This window comes from Crocodylus siamensis, chromosome 5, assembly GCF_052110815.1.
Source record: "Crocodylus siamensis isolate JL-2025a chromosome 5, ASM5211081v1, whole genome shotgun sequence".
Classification (NCBI taxonomy): domain Eukaryota; kingdom Metazoa; phylum Chordata; order Crocodylia; family Crocodylidae; genus Crocodylus; species Crocodylus siamensis.
The window spans coordinates 147,396,746-147,419,465 of record NC_143399.1 but is presented as its reverse complement, the minus strand read 5'-3'; the positions used below and the strand labels follow the sequence as shown (position 1 = coordinate 147,419,465).

The window sequence follows — 22,720 nt, the reverse complement described above, 5'->3', positions numbered from 1 at the left end:
TTTATATAGCAATGAAATGCATATGATGCTTTATAAAGGATAGGAAAAATATTCTAAGGCAAGAAAAAACACAGATAGCATTTTACATGTACATGTGAATCTCAGCACACAATCCACATCCAGTAGAGTTGGCCAAAATTTTTGGCCCATTTTTGCAAGGGAGTGGGGAGGAAGAGGAGATGCAGACCATCAACATAACTTTTTGTGAATTTTATTGATTTCTCCAACCATTTCCTCTCTAGCCCTAATATTCCATGTTTCATTTCAACATTTTCCAACTGAAGGATTTTTACGTTGTTTGAATTCTTAAAGAGTTATAAAAAGCAGAATTCTGTATCTTTTTTTTTTTCCTATGTGAAAGAATGCTATCTCATTATCGTCACAAATTTGGAGAATCAAGATGATGGTGGCAGCCAGCCTTCTATGTGAAACAGTTTGTGAAATACTATCCCTAGCTGAAGAAAACTTCACCACAGTGAATGGAAAATTGAAAAGACAGCTCAATTAAATCATTAAATCTTAACAATGCTTTGGAATTGTAGTTCAGTGAAAATGCTGTATTTACCCAAATCCAAGATGATTCTACATTTAAGACATTTCCCAATAATTAGATTCTAGACATGGAAACCCTATACATTTGTTATGATTTTTCAAGTCTAGAATGTAATTTTGGAGGGTCAACTTAAATTAATTCCCCCACACTGTTGCAGCAGGTCAAGCAGTGGCAGGGGGGCAGGCAGTGGTAGAACAGATGGCAAAGGAGTCAAGTGGCCTGCCCCCCCATCTCCTTGCCACTTGTCCCCCCCCATTCCCTTCACGCTTACATTTTTTCATGGTGCCTGCACCTCTAGGCACACCTCTCCAACACTTTTGCCCCTTCCACCTGCCCCCCCGCTACCTGCTCCCCACACCACCTCACCACTGCTGCCTTCCCCCACACGTGACCCCTTCCACTTACCTTCCCCTTCACAGCTCCAGCTCCAGCCCAGGGCAGGGAGCATGAAGCAGTGGTTGCTGCAGCGATTGTAGTGGTGACAGCTTCAGCCCCAGCCCTGGAGCGGTGGCCAGAGCTATTGTTGCTCCTACATGGCAAGGCTGGGGCTAGAGGCAGCATGTACTGTATGCTCCCTGGTTTGCCAGCCAGAGAAGGGCCCCATCAGGAGCCAGAGAAGGGCCCCACTAGGAGCCAGAGCTGTAAGGGATAGGCAAGCAGTGGTAGGGAGCAAAGGTGGTGGTGGTAGGGACAGAGGCTGTGGGGGAGAAGGGGAAGACAGGTAGTAGAGGTTGGAGGGGGGTGGCTGTGGCTCCAATCCTGGACTTGGGTTAGAGTTGCAGCCATTGCCCACCGCCTACTTGTACTCATATCTAAGACAAGGAGCTTTCTCCACTCCAGCCACATTGAATGAAAATCCTAAGCTCCCCACTTTGTCTTGTTGAGCAGGCTTTGCCAGCACTGAGCATCATGCACCAGCTCCAGCCATGCTCAGAGGTACCCTGCCTACTCTGCCACCCCAGGAGATTCTTTTAGCGTGTTGTAGGTTATGAGCAGGTAAGCTCATAAGGAAAAAAACAGGTCTTTAAATGGGGTGGTTTTATATTCCAAAACATTATCAAGGGGTATCTCGTGTATAAAAAAGCTGAGAACCATGATACTATATTCACAATCTGTAAAGTAAGTTACTGGAATGTATTCTGTAAAAACATATTACTCTCAGAGGTAATATACATAAAGGATCAGCAACCGATTCAGAGCAGTGGGCAAACATAAACCAGCTCATTCTGTGGTAGGACAGCTGCAGCTACAGTCTGCAGAATTTCCCCACCTCTGAAATGGTGCTAAACTGCCCCACTATCACAATGTTGTTCAATATACAGACTATGTGGGCCAGACGAAATCACTTGGTGGGCTGGATATGGCCTGCTGATCTAGATCTATAAGTTTGGTTTTAATGATTTTAATTGATTTGTCTCAACTAGCTTAAATGGCTGCACAAAAAGAATTAGAACAAAATATTTTAAAGAAATTATCATTACTTGGTGTGCTGGGACACAATACAGTTCTGTGATGTTTTAGTGAACCTTCATTAAACATAAATTAGAAATGAATCTGTTCTGTGACCTTTGTAAATTCAAACAAATGAGAAGAATCACACGATAGGACACAAGCTACTAGTTACAAGTACAGATATACTTCTAATTCTAATGTTCATCACTACAACATACAAAATAAAAAATACAGGGAATTTTGAATATTCTCACAATTTACCTCTAGACATAGGCGACTGGTAGGGGATGCACAGGGTTGCACATACTCCCCCAACGGCCGAAACTGCTGCTGTCAGTAGGACTGGTTATCCCCCTGACAGGGCTGCCACCATTGGTGGCTTCTGCAGGTGCCCCCCCAGATTCAGGAGGCACTAGTCACTTATGCCTCTACAATATGAGTTTTCAAATATTTTTACAGCAAAAAAATCCAGGCTGAGCTAGATGCTGCACTTAAAATTGTGTCTGAATCCCAATGCAAGCAGATAAGACTAAAATTAGAGGCAGAGAGAGGATGGAGAAGCAGCTTTCCCACTTGCGGGGCCTTCTTTACAGCTTTGTTTGGAGTTTGCCTAAGACATAAGATGAAGACTGAGAACTGGTAACTGACTCTCAGAAAGAATCAGACTGAGGCTACGGAGAGGCATTAGACATTCATGTTGGGAAAATGCTATGTTCCTGGCACAGACACCAAGCTGCATTCAAGCAGTTTACGGCAGAAAAAACCTAGTGCTTTCACCACAAATTGCCAGCCATTTGAGCAGCCACTCTTTAGGTACATGTAGCAGGACGGTAGTCCCTAGAACTCCAGTATCCCAGACCTCCACTCTCCCAAAGGAGAGCAAAGAAGGTAGAGTGGCTTGGTCCCTGACATCCCACTAATTGGCAAGCTGTCAGGGTGTACGGTAGTGCCACCTCCCAGTGCATTTTGCATACCACTAGGGTTCCCTGGTGCTGTGCAGACAGCAGTGTGGATTCAAGCTGTGCCTCTTGAGCAGTTCCACAAAGTCCAAGGACTGTTCAAGTACCAGCAGAATTCTAGCATCCAAACCCAAAGTGTTGCCCCCACTCACCCGCTTTTCCAATCAGGAGAGAAGGCAGGCATGATGGAGTATTAGGGCGAGGGTTGTATATGCAGTTGTTGCCTCCAGGCAAGCCTTGGGTTCTTTGATAATGACCCATGCTTTCAGGTGGAGGGCGTGCTGGGGTGGGACGGGCTTCACTTCTCTCCTAAAGGCAAGCGTGTCTTCTCTTCCAGGTTGGCTGATGTCATACGGCGAGCTTTAAACTAGCATCGCCGGGGGACAGGGCCCGCAGGAAGATGAGGAGACACCATGCGAGCAAGATGGGTAACAAATGCAAGGAGTGCCCAGGTAAGAAACAGGGGTCCAAACAGTCTCCCAAATTGGGGGGTGGCACACGCAGCTAGGCAGGGCCTTAAATGCCTATATACCAATGCTCGTAGTATGGGGAATAAGCAGGAGGAACTCGCCCTCAGAACAGCCAGTTCAGACCCAGAAATAACAGGGCTTACAGAAACTTGGTGGGATTCATCCCATGACTGGGCAGTTAGCATTAGGGGTTATAGGTTTTACGGGTGGGATACAGAAGGAAGGAAAGGTGGGCATGTGGCGCTCTATGTCAAGGAGCAATACACATCCTCTGCCAGCAAAATGGGGTCAGAGGAAGGGCAAGCTGAAGTGCTCTGGGTCAAGATACAAGGGGGCTGTGGGGAGAGGGATCTAACGGTGGGGGTCTACTACAGACCCTTCAACCAAGGGGAGGAGCTGGACCGGGAATTTTCGGGCCAGCTTGCAGAGGCACTTCAGGCAAGGGATATAGTTGCCATGGGTGATTTTAATTACTCGGACATCTGCTGGGAGGAACAGTCAGCTAGGTTGGACCGTTCCAGGAGGTTCCTGGCCAAGATACAGAACCTCCACTTAATTCAGGAGGTGCACAGTCCCACCAGAGGAAATGCCCTGTTGGACCTGGTCCTGGCCACAGGCGATGACCTGGTAAGGGGCCTCCAGGTCCTTGACCACCTGGGTGACAGCAAACATCGCTTGCTGGAATTCACCATCCAGTGCAGGGCCTGCAGCCAGTGTCAAGGGCCTGCAGCAAGGCAGTAGCCCTGGACTTCAAGAGGGCCAACTTCAAAGAGTTGAGGAGATTAGTGGGAGAGGTGCTGGTGTTTTTGAGAGCAGGGGAACTCAGTGCCCAAGATGAGTGGTCGTTCCTTAAGGAGACGATACTCAGGGCCCAAGGGGTGACTATCCCAACAAAAAGCAAGGGGGGCAAGAGTGCCCAAAAGCCCCCCTGGTTCACCAAGGGTGTATGGGAACGCCTGATTGCCAAAAAGGCGGTGTACACATGATGGAAGGGGGGTGCTATCTCCAAAGATAGCTCGGGCCTGTAGGGGGGCTGTCAGGAAAGATAAGGCAGACATAGAGCTAGGACTGGCGTCCAAAATCAAAGATAATAAAAAGTTCTTCTTCAAATATATAGGGAGGATGAAGAGGGCACCAGGAAATGTGGGGCCCGTGCAAGATCCTCTGGGCAATCTGGTGGTTGTGCCAGAGGAGAAAGGAGACCTCTTTAACCAATTCTTCACCTCTGTTTTCTTGGGCAGGGACTGGGACTTCCCCACCATGATGCAAGACGGACTCGAGGGGAATGCCTCCAGACCTCAGGCTGGGGAGGACCGGGTTAGAGAGTTCTGGAGGGGCTGGACGTGTTCAAATCAGCGGGTCCAGATGCTCTCCACCCCAGGGTGTTGAGGGAGCTAGCAGGGGTTATTGCAGGGCCCTTGGCACGGCTTTATGAGCACTCGTGGTGCTTGGGCCAGATGATTGGAAGATAGCCAACGTGGTCTCCATCCTTAAAAAAGGGAGGAGGGAGGACCCAGGCAACTATAGGCCCATCAGTCTTACCTCAATCCTAGGCAAACTCTTTGAGAAGATCATCAAGGAGCACATCTGCAATGGGCCAGGCTCAGAGATGATGCTCAAGGGCAACCAGCACGGTTTCATTAGGGGCAGGTCATGTCAGACCAACCTGATTGCCTTTTATGATCAGGTCACAAAAGCCTTGGATGCAGGTGTTGCTGTGGACATAGTCTTTCTGGACTTCAGCAAGGCCTTTGACATCGTCTCCCACACCATCCTCATTAAAAAATTGGGCAACTGTGGCATTGATGCCTACACAGTCAGATGGATTGCAGATCGGCTCAAGGGTCGTACTCAGAGGGTGGTGGTGGACGGGTCATATTCAACCTGGGGAGAAGTGGGCAGTGGAGTCCCCCAAGGGCTTGGTCCTTGGGCCCGTGCTGTTCAATTTCTTTATCAGCGATTTGGATGACGGGGTGAAAGGCACCCTGTTTAAATTCACTGATGATACCAAAATTTGGGGTGAGATTAGCATGCTAGTAGGGAGGGAAAGACTGCAGCAAGACTTGGATAGGTTACAGGGGTGGGCTAGCAAAAACAGGATGCACTTCAATACTGACAAGTGCAGGGTGCTGCATTTGGGCAGTAGTAACCAGCAGCACACTTATAAGATGGGAAACACCCTTCCTGAGAGCACGGAAGCAGAAAGGGATCTTGGAGTCATTATCGACTCCAAGATGAACATGGGCCGACAATGCGAGGTCACAGTTGGCAGGGCTAACTGGACCTTGTCATGCATCCACAGGTGCATCTCTAGCAGGGCCAAGGAGGTGATCCTCCCCCTCTATGCAACACTGGTCAGGCCACAGCTGGAGTACTGCGTCCAGTTCTGTGTGCCCCACTTCAGGAGGGATGTGGACAACATTGAGAGGGTCCAGAGGAGGGCCACCCGCATGATCTGGGGACTACAGGGTAGACCCTACAATGAGAGACTGCGGGACCTGAACCTGTTCAGCCTTCACAAGAGAAGGCTAAGGGGGGGACCTGGTGACAGCCTGTAAATTCACTAGGGGGATCAGAACGGTTTAGGAGAGACCTTGTTTCCCCTAGCATCCCCTGGCACAACAAGGAATAACAGCCACAAGTTGTTGAAGAGTAGGTTTAGATTAGACATCTGTAAGAACTACTTCACAGTTATGGCAGCTAGGATCTGGAACCAACTTCCAAGGGAAGTGGTGTTGGTTCCTACCCTGGGGGTCTTTAAAAGGAGGCTTGATGCCTACCTGGCTGGAGTCATCTGAGCCCAGTTTTTCTCCTAAATAAAATAATGGCATTGATAAACAATGTTTTGGATAGGGGCATAAAATTCCTCACATACCATTGTGGGATGATAGGGGACAAACTGGGACCCAAAACTGCCCTCAGCCCAATACCATAAATGGGGAAGGGGGGTCGGGCCTGCCCCAGGCCAACTGATTCTGCACAGTGCTGGGACCAGTTTGAGATTTTCATCATTGACCTGGGCAGCCCCAGGTCTAGGACATGCCAGCCTGAGGTCTACGACAATTTAAAGTGCTATATAAACCAGCCACAAAGATGTTCCAAATTATATATATTATACAGGGAACAAGTTTGTGGCCAGTTTACCATTTTATGGAGTTAATCATGGCATAAATGTAATGTCTGCTAGTCACCTAAAAAAAATGCCTTAGAAGAACAATAGGTTATGCTGGATTCTTAAGTATGATTTATCTGTGCTGACTATCAGACTAGCATTTACTGAAGATAATTCAAAGTTCATGTCCAGAGGGTAGGAAAAATGTCCCAAATCAACAGGGGCTCATGCAAAAGTGAAGCTTCACTCTCTGGTAGATTATTGTTAAAGTTAAAAAAAAAAAAAAAGGTGTTAATGTTTTGACACATTCTGTTAACACCAGAGTATCAAAGCTGCATAAAGAATCATGAGGAATCTTTCAGTGGGTAGGGAATGCCTAACTATATTTTTAACTGTACAGAAAAAACATTTTTATGTTCTAAAGGGCTGAAACATTGCTGGAAGCCACTTTTTATCATAATTATCATAAAAGGATGTTAAATGTTACCTGAGAATTAGAACCGATGTCTAGTGGAAAAAAATTAACATAGTTACAGGTCTCACATGCATTGACCTTTTATTGCCAACAATCACTTTGGTACATGAACACAAAAGAAGTCAAATAATGAAGCTGGCATTTCAGTGGCTTGCCAAGAAAAGATGATTCCCCCTCAGCTTTCCCTCCCTAATCCTTAAGTGGAGCTATGCTGTGTTTTCTTTACGTGCCAGCTTCAGAAAATGAAAACAATGACAAGGTGTTAGGGTCTTCAGGAAGAGATGCTTTGATACCAAATTAAAGTTCAGGAGAGTAAGGACAATGCGTTTGTTTCCTACCATCTAAACTTCTCATATACTAGTGCAAAGGATGATTACAGCCATTAAACATGGATCAATGTCTACATTTTAGCCATCAAAATGTACCAAACATGCACAACAATTACAAGAAAAATGAGGATTGATTATGTTATAGAGTTATCAGCAGATGCATTTAAAAGTAAGGCATCAGTTTAAAAACATGAATGTCAAGGAGACGTGAATCCCATCTATGAAGCAAACAATTTTGTTTCATCACAATAAGCATCATTGACCTTGACTATGAATGGTATATTTTTAAACAAGCTGTAGGAAGATGATTCAATCGCTGCCTTTTTTTCCCAAGATGAGAATGTTTTGTTTTAAGAGAGCCTTATTCAAAGGCATTTTTCTCTTTAGTAAGTCCCCATTAGCCGAGAAAAATCTATGAATATGACCGATTTAAAAGTTTTAAATAAGCAATATATGTAAGATTTCTGAATGTATTTTAGATACATAATGGAATCAGAGAACTTAAAGGGACATGGCCTACTGGGTTATCTCATCCATTCCTCTGCTGACTGCAGAGGCATCCTCTAATGGTGTGTTTTCTAGTCCTTTGTTCAGTCTAATCTTCAATGAATCCACCCCATTTTCTTTTGGAGAACGTTTCAAAGTACGATGCTGTTAGACTAATCCAGTTCTTTTGCTGAAATCCATTTGCCCTAATTATTCCCCACTTGAATGACTTAAAATAATTCCTATTCCCCCTTTGCTATCCAAACAGTTCACAATGAAGTTATATTCCTATCCTTAATTTGTCATAATTTGTTTGTTTAGTAGGTTTAAGCTTCTTCGATCACATATCATTCTAGTGAGGGCTGGATGAAAGTTTTTGAACGAGTAATTTAATCATTGAAAAATTCAATTTCAGATCAACCAAAACTGCTTGAGAATTCTTATTTAATCTGACAACTGTCACTTAATATAACAAATAGTTTCATCTGATAAAAATGAACACAGATTTTTTTGTAACATTTCATTTTTCCATTTGTAAGTAAAAAAAAAAAAGAGAAAATAATGCAGAAAACAGAACAATTCCTTCTGGTTTGAAACGGTCTTTTCAACTTTTTGGGGGTTTAGTTAGTAAACTGAAAAATCAATGATTTCCACAACACTGTTTGAGGAAACCTCATAATTTTTGCTTTGGTTTGCAAATTCCCACCAGGCCCCCTCCCCATCTTTGTGGTACCAAGTGGTATATATTCAAGTACCAGATTTTGAATGCAATATTCTTGGTCTATTTATTTCATCATTTCACCATTTAGGTTCTCCTACATGGATCAAATAAGTGTCATCAGCATGACATCTGGAGAACCGCTGATCGCTTATTTTATAGATAATGGAGAGAAGAAAACAGTCCGTACCTGTGCTCCAAATAATTTAAAACATATTTAAACTATGCAGAGCTAGAGCTGAACTCAATTTAAAATTTTACACGCTGCAGCTCCAAGGCAGCTTACCCCGCTGTGCCACACTGTAGCTCACTATCTTTTTCTAAGAACCCTTAAATAGAGAAAGAAACACTCAGTGACAGTTTTGTTAAGAGAATTCTGCAGAGCTACCACGCAAGTTCCATGATGCTGATCACTCTTCTACAAAGGAATACTAGTTTTGATATGGCAGCATGCAACATAACCGCCATTTCAGAACCTACAGTGACCTATGGGATAATATCAATTAATTTCCAGATTGATGCAAAAATTTTGGAGTTGAAAGAGATACAAATAATCAAGTCTACTCTGGATTTTTTTTGTAATGTTTTCAGTGTTTTTCTTCATACAATGATTATTTTAATAAGATAGACCCTTTTGTTCACCTTAACTAGTGATTACTTGGAAATGTATTCTCAGTTAAATTTATCTCAGTTAAATACTCTATAGGGAAGTTGTAAAGCGCTCTGAAACAAAATCATCTGCTTGCATTAGGCCTATATTTTGATCATCATAATGGGGCTGGGCTCTCTAGTTTCAGCTATCATGATATAAGTCCTTTTTAAAATAACTGAAGAACACCCAAGTGACAGTTTATTTTAGTTTACCTAACTTAGTTGCAAATGATTTTAGTTGAACATCTACTGTAACATGGACAGTAGTTAAATGCCTAGTGCAGTTTTGTGGAGTCTACAACGAAGACTATATTGTGATTTAGAAATACCTGAGGCAGCTTTAAATGAGCTGGTTTAGGTACTAGACATAGTCTAGCCAAGAGCTCAATGAAGGCTAGTTTTCTGAACTTCCAGCAGCTGAGACAGCTCATTTAAAGCTCTCTCTGGCCTCTACTCATCTACAGCCTGAAGCAAAGGATCAATTATTTAGACATGTCTAAGCCTTAGAGCAGTGGTTCTCAAACTTTAGACTCAAGACACCCCTTGGAAATGTCAACTCTTAATTGTCAATTGTCAGCTCTTCAATTGTCAACACTTAATTTTAAATTACAGGAACATAATATAGTAATTCTACTGTTGCGAGAATTCAAAAAGACCACAAGAGTTCAGAATGTTTTTAACAGTATGGATTCCTACTTGAAACCTCTGGTTTTATCTTGTGAATCATGTTTGCACATCTAACAGTGCTAGTATTGCATGGCACTCCATGGCACCCTTGAAAGGATCTTAAGGCATTCCACTTTGCCACAGCACCCTGACTGAGAATCAATACCTTGGAAAGAGAGAGCATCTGCAAGCTAGAACATGATGTTATTTGTAATAGCTTCATTTTTCATGTAAGAATATTGTATTGAGAAGATTCGGAACAAATTTGACATACTAAGCATTTGTCCCATATACTGTGTGGGATAAAAAAGAGCCTATACATTTTTGTCTAGTAGGGTCTTAATAATATACAACATGTAAAAGAGGCTTACCGAGTCTTATTCATCAAATCCGCCCCACGTGCTTTGTAATAATCTAAATTCTGCTGGAATTGGTGAGTCACTGGTCTGGGATTTTTCTAAAGAAAAGGAAGTGTCACAGTGAGAAAATATTTAATAAAAACTGGTATCAGTATCTTAATGGAGAATTCTGGTGTTTTAAATATAGTGTTTAGAAAGGTTTTATTTAATAAGGAATACAAATTAAAGAATCATTTCTTTTTCTAGACCTATAATTGATAAAGACAGGAATCACATTTAAAAAGAGATGACTGGTTCTAAAATATTTGGGATTCAGGCATTAGCATAACACTAAGACTGATCACCAATCCTGTAATTAAGCATGACAAACCTACTCATCCATGTTGAGATGAGGCCAAGCCACACTGATCTAATTTGGATTTGAATCTTCCCTGTGACTGGTGAAGTTTGGTTCCAGAGATTGCTTTATGCCGTATGTAAGGCTGACTAGAGAAATTTATAACCAAAATATTTGTCTATAATTAGGGCTTATTAAATGAAATGTTAATAGTGAAGGCAAACTAACTTAAAATTAATGTACTACCGCTAGTGAAAATTTTAGTTAAGCAAAAGATAGGCTAAGAATTACACTGAGTTGATCAAATTAAACATAGCCACTAGATGGCATACACAGCTTCTTTTTATTCCCAAGCCTCAAATCATTCAGAATCTAGGCCTTAAATAAAGAACCATCCGTTTGTACCATAAAGCATATAATTAATATTGAATATACAGTTTGTTAGTCCCCACTTCCGCCAAAAAGAAACTTATTTATTAAAGTATATCGTCTCAAATAGCACCTTGGACATAATATTTTATTAGAATACTCAAGATTATATACCACTGTATTATGCACAAAGGAGCCCATATAGCTGAAAAGGTTAACATTGGAAGATAAAGTGTTATGTAAATATTTTTATTATTAAAAAATAAATTGCACATATATCCAAACAACCTATACACAGACAGAGTAAATACCTTTCAAAGAGAGAGATGGACTAAATGAATATGCCCAGGGCAGGAGGTAACATTCATTAATGTTTTTGTGCAACTATCTAAAGATACTGCATTGGTAAAAAATGGTTCAAGTTATTTCCTTTTAAATTTCTTCCCCCTTATAACTGTGTACTTATTTAAAATATATTAACCTAAGCTTTTCTGTCCTACTAATAATTCATACAATTAAGTGGACAATGCAATGCTTCATGACATGCTTGATTATAGGGGAAAAATCATGTTTTATTTTCATCTTGATGAAGAGGAAGTATTAAAAGAGACAGAAACGTTTACTCTTTTCCACCTCTCCCTGTGATCATTACCCTTGTCCAGTCTTGCTATGAGCTATTGAGCGATATCTTTTTAAGCTTTAGGTAACTGCAGCAATCCTTTTTTCACTGACCGCTTTTTTCAATTTTGTAGGAGTAGTTGGGAATTACAGCTTAAGTAACCAAATACTGTACATGCCAGGGGTGAGGGCATAAAGAGGACTTAACCTTTAAGAAACAATAGGTATCAGAAGGCTGACAGGCTTGATGTGATCAAAATTAAGCTTTGGGATTGAAACCTCCACTGAGAATTTTCTATTTCATATTGTCAAACTTAATCTTGTAATCAATAACTTTTCTCATCTGGAAGCTCATTTAAGTTACTTTAAATAAATACTGTGTAGAGTGCTCATAAAAACCCCCCAACCTAAAGGCTATTAGACAAGCATTAAAAAAAAAACCTCGTCCATCTGCATTGTAATGGCTACTGTACATTTATTTGTCTTCTCTTGTTACTATTAAAATAGCTGCATAATTCTACCCCATCATATGGCATGTAAGTCAGTCCTAATCAACTGACAGTAATAACAATGAATCAGTTTTAGTTACTGTTTTGCTGGTTTTGTAATTCCATGCATTTCTATGATAATCAAATCTGACTAATATCAAGGCAACGACTGATGTTTCTGTGTTAACTTTTCTTGATACATTTAATAGATTATTTATTTTAGAGACGCTGATTAGCATTTGAGCAAAGGTCCATGAAAAGAGGTGTTTCAAGTCATCAGCATATTTCTAGTTTTTACAAAGTTCATTTGAAAAAACCTCATTTTCACTCATGCCTAGTTCTGGTGCTTGTTTGCAGTAACTGAACGTGAGCTTTGTTTTTACTAAAATATTAAAAGATTTCTTTTCCAACTCCTATAAACCAATAAAGAATTATGTTACTTTCTTTTCTGGAAAAAAACGGTAAAAGAGATTATGTGGAACAGCTTCTTGAAACACATTTATGCAGAAATGACAAGCAACTCAAGACACAAAATGCTGATCTACTATCTAAGCACTTAAAGCCATTAATAGGAATAATGATCTAACTTGAACATATGAATGAGGCTCAAGCATTACTTTCAGTAGGGTCTATTTAAATTCCTATGAGGCTTACTGGTATCAAAGGGAGAGACAGTTTAAAGTACTATTACATGCAGAGTAAAAAAGCCCTCAGAAAAAAAAATAATGTTGAAAAAACAGCATCTGAAATTTAAGACAATAAATACCACGGGCTAATATGTCAGAAATAATTTTGTAGCCCTACCTGATATCCTTTAAGAAAATCTGGATATATTTATAAGCCTAAATTACATATTTGCCTGCAGATATCTGAATATTATTACCCCAGACATATTTAGTATTTCTGAAAGCTACATTTCCAACAAGAGTAAGAGAAATTAGGATTATGACTACTGTTCCTTAAAAAAAATCCATAGCATACATTTTGAAGAAAAATATCCTAAACATTACCATTTTCCCCTATATCAATATCTTTTTCCATCTCTCTATCCGCAGTATTAGATGTGTTGTAGACTCAAAACAAATAGGTTAAACAAATGACTTATCACAATGTAGGTTCACTCTAAGGCAGACTATTCCTAAACACCAAGCCTTCTTTGCAAAGTGGGTACAAGAACCACAGAGATGGTTAATTACTTATCCTAGTAACACCCTTCATATTTCTCTTCTTCAGATTAAGTACTTTGAACTATTTAATGTAAAATCATCATCATCTATTGCTAAGAGAGATGATGGGTAAATTATTATCTCTATCACACCCCAACAAGTATCATGTACTGAATGCCTAAAAGGTATAAGAAGGGCAGTAAGCAGATTAACAAGTTAATTTTTTCTTCCCTTTATATAAAGGAAAGGTAGCACTACCAGGACGTTTTATATACAAATGAAGGCAAGCCAGAAAATACACAGCTTTCTCATTCTTTTAGCAACATTCTCTGGATTTTTCAATTACTTTTCTGTTCCTTTTAACAGGAAGATCAACTTTTCTTCTGAGACTTCTTTTTAAATGAATGATTTCAAATGGAAAAAAATATTATGTAGTGCTATGGTAATAGGTATGTAAAATAAGATTTTATGTGCAGGATAGCACCACGTTTTATACACGCAGTTTGGAAATCAAAGCTAAGGAGGCGGCGGTGGCTAACGTGACTTTTAAGCTCTTTCTGGGCCTCCAGGATCCTGGATCAACCCAGGGACTAAAAAAGTCTCCTGCTGAATTCAGAAAATCTTGATTAATTACCTACATTAGAGCAACCTGCCTCCTCCTATCCAGGGCAAGCCACGTTGCCATAATCTCCATGTTGCCATCACCTGTGGCTTCCAATACCAGTTATGTTTCTTTTGTCCTAAGGCCCTTTTTCCTATGATGAACCCTAATGTCAGGCTCAGGAAGAAGTCCTTTTGGAATCTCTACCCTGCCTGTCTTAAGTCTTTGGCCAAGGGAATTTGCCTCAAATTAGATTCAGGACTTTTAGACTCTTTTATATCCACTTCCACCTTTCTGTCTCATTAAAAGATTATAAAAGGAGTAGGAATATCACCCAATAGGGAGTCCTAGTATCAGAGAGAGAGAAGTGACAGATTATAAATTGTTATAACTTGATGAAAAGCTCTACCCAATGTCTGAATTCTGTGCCCTACCTGTAGATAGTATCAGGCTAATACTGACTAAAAAACTTGATTTGCTTAGACCATTGTTGCCACAAAAAAGTTTAACATGTTTGCTTGGTTCCCTGAGTTTGCAAATTTTCTTGTGGTACTGGTAGGGAAGAAAATAACTAAAAAGTTTAAGTAATCTGAATTTGGGGAAAATAATAGTAGTACATCTTGCAACATAATAATGGAAAATGATTTATGTAGCTCTTATCATAGAGAGGTGCTGCCTTGAATGATACAGGTCACAATAAGATTATTTTACTACATATTAAGAAAGCTACTTTCCTCCAATAATGTAATGCCTTATTATTTGAGAATGCAGCAGTTGCAAGACAACATGTGAAGATGATAGGGGTAGATACAATTTAAGATTGTTTTACTTCCACTTAATTTTTTTCATGTTTATTTTTTTCTTAAGCATTATTTCTTCCCTTTCTTTTTATTTTGAATTCTAAAATTAAACTCTCAGAAGAAGAAACAAATGAAAAATGTCTAATGTGTCTCTCTGATGAAAAATGAGACTTATTTGAGTGAACATACTATTGCCTCCATGCCAGGGGAAAAGCACTCGTCATTAGAGAAATGAATTGCTCAGCTGTTTATAAGCAAAAAGCTCTGGGGGAATTTCTCAGGGCCCCAAACGCAAAGCATTGCAGGGTTACGCAAACATATGTTGCAGGTGTTTTAGGGTAGACAGGTGGGAAAACCTCAACCACTGTAACAGACTTAGCTTAATAGATTGTAACTGAAACGAGATAACCAAAATGCAACCAAGTGAGAAAGAAACAGAAATAGTGAATTCAATATGTGAAGCAAAACTTACTAAAATAATTATCTCATTGGTGCCAAGCAAACTGTTTTTTCTATATCTACTAGTTTTACAGGAAACAAATACTGCCAATTAGAATTTTTTTTGAACACTGGTGATATTTTAAACCTGGAACAAAGAACACTCTGAAATATAATAATTATCCCAAAAAAGATAAGGATGAAGTATTGTTGCCTTTATTTATATTTCTAAGGAAACAGTTTGTTATAATATCACCTCTTTAGTTGACTAGGAACATTAGATTTATCATAATTCTCCTAAAGCCCAATATTAGTATATTTCTATATTAAAATGCAATTTTTCCTTTTTCCTTTTCCTGTAATAAAAATTGGGGAAATCTACGATCCCACATTCACTAATGACTACAAGGTCTGTGAAGGTTTTACTTTTTCTTTTTCCATTGCCACACACATTCTGCTCCTTTAAAAATGTTACAAACATGGATAAGATTTGGGAACACAAATGAAATTCAATTAAAACATCCATTCAAGAATAAGACATGGAGCATTGTTTGTGCAATTTTGCAGAAGTATTTTGCTATTATGCACCAATTAATTTGACTCCGCATATTAATAACTGCCTATTTGCTCACGTGCAAAAAAATGTAACCTTTCCACATTTTTGTTTCTTTGTCACATATCCAAGAAGCTGTCTCTGTACTTGATGACCAGGCATATACATTATGAAGTAATGGTGTAACATTTTCATACATTTCAAAGTGCTTTGGCTGGAAGAAAAACAATAAGATGCTCTGCAATAACTCCTGTCCATTGTGTCAGAAAAAGGCATTGCGCATCATCCTATAATGAATTCTTTTTTATTATATGACACCAGATCTCCTTGCCAACTGTAAACTTGGTCAGTGGCAATAGGCTAAAATTTTAGCCTACACATACACATGCACTAATAGCATAATGGCAGTAGCATATATACAAATAACAGCATTGATAGTGATCGCTGCATAACTCTCAGAGTCAGAAGATTTGTTCTCTAGTACTGATATTGGCAATGATACCTCACCTGGGCTATTGTTTCCTTGAACTGGAATAATACTACCTACTTACATTTCTCAGAAGGCTGTTGTAGACCTAAACCAAGCAATGCTCAAAAAGATATTGAGAATCTTGCATATATATAAGTTTCTGGAAATGCAAATATTTACATGCTGGTTGAACATGAAGTTAAAGAGGAGATTTCCCTGAATAAAAAAGGCCCAGAAAGAATTCAAGAGAGAAACAAATTTTAGTTAATTGGGTAAAAGCAAAAAACAACTTGTGAACTCATATTAGCTTGAAATAAATTGATTTCAGTTTCCTTACATGTCAAGCATTTTTTTTTTTACTGGCAAGTAGGAAATTTAGATTCCCCCCAAAATATTTAAAATATGCATTATGCTCTGTTTCTAGCTTCACATACATCATGTTGCACCCAGTCTATGTATAAGATACAGAAATGATAAAAATGTTCATTTAGCTTTATGAACCATAACTTGAGGCAAAAAAGCTTCTAGTCACATGTTTTAGCTGCTTCTCCCAACTGGCTGAAACTTTTTTTTTCATTTGAGTTACTATGCTATATTGTATTTTAACTCTTAGATCAAAGTATATCAAATCAGCTCTTACAAATGTTCCAACCCAACTCCCCCACCCTGTTAATGTTCAACTTCATAACCTATGTATATTCCACATCTTTCATAAACAGAATAGGTTCAACATATTTTAAACCTGCCTCTTAATTTAGTCATCTATTCTTCTTCTTAGTCCTTGGTTTTAAGAAGTAAATTAACTAAATAGTGAGGTATAAATCTGACAATATTCAGCCCTATGCCCATGACAGATCTATGGCCTGGTTATCTCACAGCCTTGAACAGCGAGGAATACGAGTTTTACAGCATTGCAAAAGGGAGATCCAGGCTTTGAATAGAACATACAGCCAGGCTTACTTCTAACCCTGAAATGTTCCAAATTATGAGATTTAAAAATTTGACATTTTTATGTACAGAAAAGCCACCACATTATGGTTTTATTGGCACTCATTTTGGACAACCTGCACAACTCACTCACAGTTTTGTGAGTAATGCAAGTATCCTAAGCTCATGCTGATAGAATCTTTGTGTCCTAGGGCCATTGTATCTTCTCTATGTGCAATCATATATATGGTACTGTATGTAGGGGTAGCAGAATATTTTTAAGGTGCTATCTCAGTTCTTTTAGCTACGTAGAAAGACTAAGCCGACTATTTATGTTCTATACAAGTCATGATATGTAAAACATGCAGAAGGTTCCTAAGGAAATGAAGATACTTCCTGAGGTCCACATATACAAATGTACCACACTAAAAAGAATGGCGTTGTCTATGACAAGATTTAAGAAGGTGGAGACAAACATCGTTTCTGGTGCCATAGGATAACTATTTCTATTTTACATATTAAAAATGATGAAGCTACAAAACCTTTCTGGTTATCCCATAAGAAGAAAAAAAAAATGTTACCTCAAAACTCTAAACATACCATTAATAAAATAATGACAGATATGCACATGTATCTTGCAATTTTCTATTGCTGTCAAACATCTTTCACCAGTTCACGAATCTATCCATCCATTAACACAAAATTATCAAATGAATATTATTCTGCAATATGAGTGTAATGGTTAATGCATTAATATTTGCTATGCAAATTTAATGTCAATGTACCAATAGTATATCTGAATTTATATCAAAAGAGCTGCACTCTAATTTTATCATAATAAATTTGATATGGTACAGTAGCTATTCTCATATATTATTAAAAAGTTCTGAATCCATTTTGTACAACTCGTGGTTTTTGTTTTGTAAATTTTAGTCAAATAAATTAATTATGATATGGAGAAATTTCTATTAAAGGGATACTATTCTAAGCAGTGCTTTTTGATAAACCACTTCACAAACTCGAAGTGATTAACTGAATTGTCAGGTTGCACACAAGAAAAACCATAATCACCCCATTCTAATATAGTTAAATACATTTTATTACTGTAATTTTATAGCTAATATCATTATTCTTTGGGACAGGGTCAGTAGCTTTAGATGACTTTTTAAACATAAGTAAACTAGTCATTTGAAAGCAACAGCCCCAACAAATTCAAGTGTAATACATTTTATTGGTAACCACAGTAATTAAGGAATACAAGGTGATTCATACTTCTTTTCGACTTGTATGTCCTATTCAAAGAAGAAATACTAATTCTATAGTAACTCTTCCATGTTGAAATGTTGCACATTTCAACATGGAAGAATAATTTTGTATCCTGGCACTTTTTCATCTGCCCTGATATCTCACCATATGAACTGCTTGTCCGTTAGGGGATAGGGCTCCATCTCGAAACAACAAGTTTGCCTCAGTACAGAAAAAAGCCTTTCCCCCTACCTATGTATGGGCCCCTCAAATCTCCAATTACTTAAAAATCCTCATATCCTTAGAGAGCACCAACTAAATTCAACTCCACATTTAGAAGCAAACATGACATTTTGGGCCACTTAACATGCATTTTAGATCCTAATTCCCTTGGGAAGGCTTATAAGTTACAGAGACCTGAAGGAGGTATAGAAGTGTACTCTCTTGCCCTCAAAGTTTTCCCTGCATTTTAAATTTAATAAATAAAAAGGGAGAGACAGTAAGTAGCAGGGGCCACAACTTGGGATCTCCTCCCTTACAGGGCAGTGCTCATCTCAGTGAACCATGGAGCTGACCTCCCTTTGTCTTGCTCTCCTTTCTTGGCTGCCTAGTGAGCCACCTTCAACAGGAGAGATGGAGGATGCTTTTTGCCCGTATTAGCACAGGCCCTGGGAGTCAGGACATTTTGATGAGAAGTGGGAGATGGGAGGAAGAGCGCCTATACTACGTCTCCCACTCCATGAATAAATGCTCCAGCTACTAAGTTATTTGTAGGAGAGCTTTATTCCTCCTCCTCCAAAAAGTTGATGGCTGATTTTTCTATGACTAACAAAGGGTTATAGGCCTTCTGGAGTAGATAGCAACAGAACGTAAGTAATGAGGGAAACATCTCTTCTGAGCATGCTCAGAACGGCAAGGAGAGCGAGTTGTGTAGGGGGAGAAGGATATAAGATTAAACTTGCCCAAAATAGACATAATGCTATAACTCCATATAGGCCGCATCACATGAGCGCATATGTGAGTTTTGCAATGCCTCATAGGTTGCTGAGGTGCCACAGAATGCACCCTGCGCACATGATTTGGGGTACCACCTGAAATGGGAGCCCAGCCAGCTAGAGCCACACTCCAGCTGTTGGCCAGGCTCCACACCTCTGGACTGCTGGTGCCAGAACTCTAGGAGGCCCCCAGGGCCCCAACACCTGGGCTGGCCTCAGCCTTCCCTACCCCACCTAGAGATTTTCTCTGTGCTAACTTCACATGCAGGGGCACGTGCCAGGGCAAAAAGCAGTGGTACTTACTGGACAAAAGAGGATTTGGAATTAGGCCTATGCCTCTAACATTAAACATTGCCTAGTGCAGGCTGGTCTGTCACGGACCCCATATAGGCACATGTTTAAGTTTCTTTGGGTACTTTAACAGTAAAAAATTCAAGAGCATTTTTCATGTTTGAAGTTATGGGGCTATTAATGCATGTGATAGTTTCTGTGACAATGGAAAGTAATGGTTTTGCTTAACTCACTGCTATTTAAAACACAACCATATTGTTATAACCAGACCATGTTTTGTAAAGCAGTTTCTGCATCAACTAATTTCAGATATGACTATGATCTGCTGACTTCCCTAGTTTTCATTTATATTTAAATGCAATGGCTGTTTAGGGTGGATTGTCATAATATTTTCATGCTATTAGCCAATTTACATGCCAATCCACAGAGTGTTATGGAAAGACTGACAATGTAAGCCATATAGTCAAATATATCTGGCTACCTAAGAAAATCCCTTTACCCTTCCTGCAATTCCAAACAGTACTATGACTAATACAGTTTCTCTAGGTACCAGCTCAGGAGAAAGCGTGAGTGTGGCAGAGAGAGCAAGAGAGCGCACGAGAGAGAGAGAAACACACAGAGAGAAAACTGTTAGGGTCCTTGGTCAGCAAAAAGTCCAAGCCACTCAACATACTATATAGGAATTTTTCTGAAAATGCTGGCTGAGCAACGTGAAATATTTTGGTGGGAAAGATTATTTCATGATGGAGGTAGTTAAATGGCTGACAGATTTGCAGAGAAAATAGACAAATTTTGCATTATGACTATTGATCGTTTTTTATGTTTATAGGTAAAATGTTTGAACAAGTGCATAGGAGCTGCTGATCTGCAAGTATATGCAAATGAATAGTTACTATCAACTTACTGTGCATTTAATAATTTTGTATGCTACTGTAACAACATGGTTATTTCAAACCATGGGTCATTAAATTAATAGCTGCCAGTAAGCTCTGTATTCTAATAGTGAAAGGCAACAGAAGAGATGAACTAAAAAGCTTAAAACAATAATCCTTAAAACTGAACGTTTATTATGTCAAATTTCTGTAGGAAAACAAGTGTTTTTGACCCTGGGTGCCAGAATGTAAAAACTAATTAAAAGTGGTTTTTTTAAAAGCGTACAAATAGTTGTCATTTCAGGGGCACATTACAAAAATCCAACTATCCTACAAATTGAGGATGGCAACCAATTCTGAGGGCATATAACTATGGAAGCAAATAATTGTAATGTTGCTACAAATCAGGTAGTTAAGTAAATTCTTTTATTTAAAAAACAATTTTATATACACACACAAATTTATGGGGTCCTAACCTTTCAAATATTAAGGGCAAATATCAGGGTTCTCACTGGTCTACTGCTAGAAATGAAATGTGTTTAGCTTCAAGTCTTCCTAACTTCTCCCCCAGTAGGAGGTCAGTACTACTGAACCATTTCTTCTTCCTCCCTTCTTTTCCCTGAAAATATGTCTCTCTACTCTTATTCATTACGTAGAATATCCTTCTTTTCAGTGGGTTGATGATCTCACACTTTCTATGGCTCACCCATGGTGCCTATTTCATGTCAACTGTCTTGCTGTCGGCCAACCTTCCTATGTAACCTGACTCCTGGCCTAAGCTATCACTGAAGGAGAGCATATCATAACAAAGGTAGGCATATTGTGTCAGGACAGGCAACATGACTTGGACTGAAACTAAAGACAATTGACCATCTCTAAGCCCCAGGAAATCTTTATTTCTTGTTCCTCTATAATTTAAGTAGTAAGCCAATACCTATGGTCAACTCCCTGGAAATCAATCAGCATTGGCATAGTTAAACAGTTTTCATAATTAAAAAAAAAAAGAGCATTATTGCTAATTTATCAAGGGGAAAATTAAGAAATCTTGCTCCTACTACTCTAAAGTCATAGACCATTGGTATATACAAGGTATCAAAATTCCACATTTGAGTATGTATAAATTAATGAGCTGCTAATGCTCAAATGCTGATAGACACTAACTTCCGATTGGCTGCAATATGGTCATTAAAGAGTGGTAATTAATGACAGATTGCATCCAGTGCCAACAAACAAAACAAAATAAAACCTGCTCTTCCCCTGACACAAACACTGAAATAAACAATACAGAAATAACGGCAGCTTTCAAAGGACCGTTGGAGCTTTTCTGCAGCACCTCAGCTAATGAGTATATAGAAAAGAATTTATCAGAAGAAGAAGAAAGTGAAACTAAGCAGTCTTTCAGGCACATGAAACCAGCACACAGAAAACTCTGAGATGGGTGGCAGCTACTTCAGAAGAAAATTCAACTGAAAATAATGCACACACAGTTCAGTTGACAATTTCAGTAATGTATTTTTTTCACCTGTCATTTACTGCTCAGATATGATGAGTGTTAAAGGCTAGAATGAAAATCCCTGTAATTGATGATTATATGAAGGATCATGACCTTAAAACCATATATTATAGCTTAATTCCTATGGTAGTTGCTGTAATTTTAGTTACGGTGAACTGATGTGACATTTCATGGACGCTACGTATACTTCAACAAGGACTCAGTTTCAATTTGACATTACTATATTACACTTTAATTTAAAATATGAGCAAATTTCTTAAAATACTATGTTGAAAAATAATCAGAAGCTATAATTAGAATATTTTAGGCTAATTTAAAAAATATTTCTATTGGGCAAATATAATATTTTATGTGTTTTGTAGGCTGCTTACGCGGCAACACTTCCACTGAATTAAACTGTCTTATTTCTAACTAGCTTGCTTAGCAAATAATATAATTATCCTTGCTAAACGGTTTGCAAGCAAACTTATTTCATAGAAATATTTTGGGTAAATACTGTAAGCTCTCAAACAAAGGATGGTTGTCAGGTTCTTTGTATGCAATCTAAAATGGTAATGTTCCATGTAGTACTTTAGTTTTGTAATAAGTCATTGTGATAAGGTTAACACATCAACATACAATAATATACAAATAAGAACACCCAAAGATGAAAATTACTTTGCTTATGTTGCTGTATTAGAATTTTATTTGCTAAAGGGTAAAAACAGATTTGCAAAATTCACAGTTAACTTAAAACAATAGTTTTAAACCTTTTATTCCTAGCCCTGGCTGCCTTCAGGAGGGAAAGAACATCTGGTTATTTAAGGAA

The 22,720-nt window shown here is 38.9% G+C and overlaps 1 protein-coding gene across 1 annotated transcript in view; it reads right to left on the bottom strand.

The window, feature by feature from the left end:
* The window catches only part of TBC1D5 (TBC1 domain family member 5), a 475,870-nt gene that overhangs the window by 78,806 nt on the left and 374,344 nt on the right, over positions 1–22,720 (bottom strand). The window contains exon 17 of the mRNA XM_090046588.1: positions 10,243–10,328. Coding sequence (XP_089902714.1) covers positions 10,243–10,328 — 86 coding nt within the window. The remainder of the gene's footprint in view (positions 1–10,242; positions 10,329–22,720) is intronic.